The following is a 5583-nucleotide window of genomic DNA, read 5'->3' on the forward strand; positions in this document are numbered from 1 at the left end:
ACTAATCTGCGATCCTCGATATTCGAATACTTCTATCTTAAACTTTGCAATACCTGAAAGTAATACTGCACAATATTTGGCCTGTTAGAAAAATAATCAGTTGTGCTCTTAATTATCTACTAATAGATAGCTTTTTTAACAGTTGCTACATTAAATACACGCAATTATTTAGATTGTGGTTATAATTTACATACGTAGCATGTCAGACCGAACTTAATCCTAGCATCCCGTTGGGTTTTACGGTGCACAAAATAAGGACATGTAGTCTCCCACTCCGACCCACGTATCCTCGTAATAGAAGAGGAATTAGGTTAATCTTGTCTAGCGTGGGATATTTACTGAATGACTTTTAGTTAGCTTCTTTTATCCCCCAACATTTAGATTTGTAACAAACATTGTTCAAATTATGTTTACAAATATACCTCATTTACAATAAAGATTTACCTTTCGATATATAAATTTTGGTAAACATTACTTTAAGATGACAGTAAATTAATAGTTGATAATCATTATAGAATTTTTAATAAAAGCACAATTACAATTCACACAATTTTATTGTTTTATTACAACGTCAGCCTTGCTTTTATAAATATTTATACATATACATTATTTACATCCATCTCTTCTGACTCACAAACAAGTATAAAGTCCGTAAAAAGTTTCAAATATTATTCAAATTATAATCAGTTGATAAATGCAGATATACGAGAAAATAATTCTATTTTACGATAGAATGTTAACAAGAAAATATACACGGTCGTTTGATATTCATATACTGAACAATAAAATGCATTCACAACAATAATCATAACATTCTCAAGTGATTGTCGGTAGAGCTACATTCGCTCTTCTCGTAATGTCATTGGCGTGACAGTCCTAAGCTACTGGCTAATTGCGAACACCGAGCCACAACCTCATCTTGTAGGAGACTAAACGACATTGCTATTAATATAAGTCCAAAAACAAGATATGCACAACACGCGATCATTTGAATGTATTCACTTTTGGAGTATTCTACGTTGGGTTTGGAAGTTAGAAAACTTGTAGGAACAAAGTCACCGAAGCCTATTGTTGCTAAGGCGATGAAGCAAAAGTAGGCAGCGTCGAGGAAGCTCCAGTTTTCCCAAGCGGAGAAAATGGCGGCGCCGATAAAGATGTATCCTAATAACAGGCATAGGACAATACCGACTGGTATATGGCAGTGCTCGATGCTGTGACTATGGTTTTGAATACTGACTGCTGTACTACTGCTAGGAACAGCGCAACTTTTCTGTTTATGATTCTCTTCGTTCCAGATCAAAGGCACTCGTGATGGTGTGTCGTGAGGACAGATCCTAAAAAAGATTTTAAAAAATCACAAATTTTAACAATAATGAATATTATGCAATCATATTCTCAATCGATAGTTAAAGAAGAGCTATTGTTAAGCACTTGTTTTGATTTTGAGGTTAATTTTAATAATTATCGAATTTTATATTCAATGGCTTACGATTCGTCAGCATCTTCAGAATCATCAAGATCCTCGTGACTTCTATTGTGTATAACTTCTCCACACTCCTCGGCTATTAGCTGTTCAATTACTGCACCACGTGGTCTTTGTATTATTCTGCCTTTCCCCCTCCCTGGCCCATGCACGGTTGCCATACACTTCGTACTGCCCATGGTTTTCTTTCTGTCCAGTGTTTGTGTTTGCGATGACGATGTGTTTGGTTCTGTAACAAAAAATAGAACACATTACAGTATTTAAAAATAAATGTAAGAAAAGTGGCGACGCAAAATCTAATTTGACTCAATCGTAATCATATTAGAAATGTATATTTGAAAATTTACCCTCAATATAGGCACTACGCTTGACTCGTCCTAGTGTAGCAGACCGCGGGCTTGCTGGAGCTTTCTCGAAGACCTGCGAGTACTGGCCCTTGTCTCCAGCTCTTGCTTTCACAGTACCAGGAGACCGGTGGCTTCGGGGTGGAAACGATGTATACTGATTGCTTTCTATTGGCTGAGGTAGAAGCCGCTGTTGTTCATGAAGTTGAAAATGATTTTCCATCTAGGATGAACGAAGAAGAAGTTTGTGTAATTTGTCATATTAAAAAATAAATGTGTTTATTTGTTAGTTATTATTTTCCCGGAATAAACTTTATATAAATATTACGTTAAGGCGTATGATATTGAAATTTATATGAGCATTTTCTACGTCAACATGTAAATGGCAAAACAGGTTAATTCCAAAGTAATTTAGCCCCAAAATGCTCCATGAAAGGGTGGAAGATACAGAAATATTATTGTGTATTTTGATCCTCTGATCTTAAGCTCACTTCGCTTCGGTGGCTACGTACTCATTTTAATACCCTGTCCTTTGCGCATTTCAATTCATATTAATGTGAAATTATTTTTTTCCAAACATAAAAGCATTAAATAGTTGAATTAGTTGTTCTCGAATTGCTAGAATGTGTTCAAATCTTGTGAATTTTATAAGTTAAGTTAAGTAACTAATTTTGGGTGAGTTTTTAAATACCGAAAAAAATAACATGTACAAGCACAGACGAATATTATGTATTTGTATCAATGGCACATTATGCTAGTATATCAGTATCAATAATATGAAGAGGGACAAAACGTTCCCCAATGAAAAATACAGAGAGATTTACTATTACTACAAAAACTGGAATATTAAATACATATGTAATTGATGTGTTGCATTTTTTTGCAACAACACACTCTAAAAAACATACAGAATTAAATTACCTCATCTTTCCTCCAGTTATTGGGCACTTTGTTGTTAGTAGCCCTCAGCCAGGCCAACCGCGCTAGCCTTGCCAGTGATGCGCCTAAACCAGCTAGACAGGCCAATGCCAGAGGCACTCCCGCAGCTGCATAAGCTACCGTGGCAGCTCGACCAGCCGCCGTTTTTGGTGAAACGTTGCCATAACCTGGATATTATTAAAGCTTTTATTTAGGGTCCTGAGCAGTTACACATTTGTTTACACTGCTACCATATTTAGTTAGAGTTTTTTTATACAAGTTCCTTATAAAGGAATAGCAAAACTTATATTTAATTTATAACAGATTTATTATTATGGCGCTCTATTTTTATCTATAAATTGCCATGCTATTATATGTACACATATTATAATTTCATTTGTAGATTCTATTTTGGTATTGAGAAGTTTGAGATCCTAGAAAGGACATAGGATAGTTTTTTGTGCGGAAAGCGTGATATTTGTATACTTACAAAAGGCGCACAGGTTTATCAGCTGTGTAACAGTTACAATCACACTTTTAATTAGTATATTAATTCAGACCTTTTTTTGCACACCCTACACACGGAATAAATTTAATTAAATACTGTCCTCAGAATGTCATCATTAGGCACTACAAACAGAATCGTATTTTATTGATATTTTCGATAATTTTTCAGTTCTGTGATTCGAAGGTCCAAGGAAGAAGAAGAATATGTCATTTCAATAAGTGGCTGTTATGATAATCATTTTAGTAGAATTTTCTAGTAATCTATAGTCGAAGGCGTAACGCAGAGATTTTTTGATTTTATGTAAAAGATTATAGATTAAATTCTAAGAAACTCCCTCCCTCTTTGAACCCCTGCGAACTGTATCAATAACATCCACTAAAAATACTCTTGCCCATTTCTAGATCATACCTATAGTAGTAATAAGCGTTATGCAGTATATGAGCGCGCCAGAGAAGGTCCACTTGGACTCCAGCGCCAACTCCGAGACATGAGCGTCAGTCTTCCTGGCAGCCGCGACTATTGAAGACTCGAACTTACGCAGCTGTTCGTGGACTAGTCTTGTCCAGTTCCTTTCATATAAGACGTTCAGTCTCTCTGGAACAACGAAAATTAAGTACAAAATAATGGCTTAAGATATTTTTATTGTGAACGGTTCTCTATCTGTTGCATTATCACCAGACAAATAATCTATTATTTGTCTGGTGATAATCTAAGCCGAAACAACACACCACGCTTCACAACACTTCGTGGTCATCACGAAATTCGTATTATTACTCAAATTAAAACACTTAACAATCATAGAAAGACCACATACCGAAAATTATGTCGTGGCTGAAATGTTTTCGACCATGACACGTTGTGGCAACGATAATTAATCCATGACGCTTTCTAACTTATCATATTTACATTTACGGAGTTAACTGTAGAACGACTGACAGTTTTTATTACTTGAAACAATATTGAATCTATATTAAAGTGTTGTAAATGACTAAATGTATGTAGCACTTTTATAAAGCTAAGAAATTAATGTATTTGTTTGCCTAAGAACTGGTGGTTCGAATTGAAGAGGAAGTTTATTATTGCTATGTCAAGCTATAAAGCTATGGAAACACAACCCCACCAATTTTTTAATACTTAACCGCCTCAATCGCTGCATTATAGAACAAATAAAATTATGTCTATACTAATATGGATTATGTGTATGTGTATGTGTGATTCGGAGATCGATTAACTACAAACTAACAAAATATGACTTCATTTTAGTATATAATTATTACGTGTAAACGACGTTTGGCTTCAATACCAAATATAATTACAACTACTAAATTATATGTCAGTTGGCTTCGCTTAGCTTTAGAGTAATTTATTTATTATATAACGCATTTGACTGATATAATAATTCAAATTATAATAATTAACATTATTGAATGTACACTAATTATAATGTGCCAATCACACCACCCTGTTATCAATGAAGATATAAATAGAGATTGTGATCTCAGCTCACAAAAACCACTTAAAAGTATTTGAATGCGAATTTTTAATAAGTACTCAAAAATATTCCAAATGAAAGCTTATTTTTAATGATCCAGATTTTTCATTTTATTATTTTATGCTTTAAATAACGGCAGTTGAAAAACTGATTAATGCGGGATATTACAATTTTGTCAACATTAAGGCCATTGTATCGTTGAAATAACTTTTTCTACGATTGTAAAATAAACTATTGTTATAGGCACTCTTTCCCTTTCTCTCGCTATACAACATATAAAGAGACATTAGGCATACATATTATACCAATTATTAGTGTTCTCGCCAATGGTCATACGGGGATAATAAGGTAGCAAACTAAGAGAACAAGGCGTCATCGGGTCGTTAGACTAACAAACGTACAAAGACGTTCAAAGCACAAAAGCTTGACAATTATCTCAGTTCTAAGACAATAGGATGTTTTCACAGCTACTATAGTTAATTCAACAACGTCATGACATTGACTTGTTATCTAATTGAGGACATAATGTGACAAATTAATATTTGCCAAGTGAATATGAATTGAATTTGCGCAATTGTTTAGTTGATATTTAAATTTAATTACGTACTTTGTTCATAATGTATGCCAATTGATATTTGTGACATGTTTAATAATTTCTGTGTCGATTGCTGGATCGTATTTTGGATGTTAAACTACGAGCAATACTACGAGTAAAATTATATGCCATAGAAAATATGTACCTACGTATAAGCTCACATGGTAACATGGCACAAAAACTAACAATTTAAAAAAATATACTATTGATTCACAGGTCCGTTTAGAATGTTTTTTTTTTTTT

The 5583-nt window shown here is 33.9% G+C and overlaps 1 protein-coding gene across 1 annotated transcript in view; it reads right to left on the reverse strand.

Annotated features, from left to right (window-relative positions):
- Positions 1-657: 657 nt before the first annotated feature.
- LOC119830955 overlaps positions 658-5583 on the reverse strand; it is a 6927-nt gene continuing 2001 nt past the window's right edge. Inside the window, exons 2-6 of the mRNA XM_038354148.1 lie at positions 3662-3847; positions 2749-2933; positions 1831-2050; positions 1490-1712; positions 658-1334 (exon numbers count right to left, since the gene is read on the reverse strand). Coding sequence (XP_038210076.1) covers positions 860-1334; positions 1490-1712; positions 1831-2050; positions 2749-2933; positions 3662-3847 — 1289 coding nt within the window. The 3' untranslated portion in view covers positions 658-859. The remainder of the gene's footprint in view (positions 1335-1489; positions 1713-1830; positions 2051-2748; positions 2934-3661; positions 3848-5583) is intronic.

The sequence above is a fragment of the Zerene cesonia genome, chromosome 12 (genome assembly GCF_012273895.1).
Source record: "Zerene cesonia ecotype Mississippi chromosome 12, Zerene_cesonia_1.1, whole genome shotgun sequence".
Lineage (NCBI taxonomy): Eukaryota > Metazoa > Arthropoda > Insecta > Lepidoptera > Pieridae > Zerene > Zerene cesonia.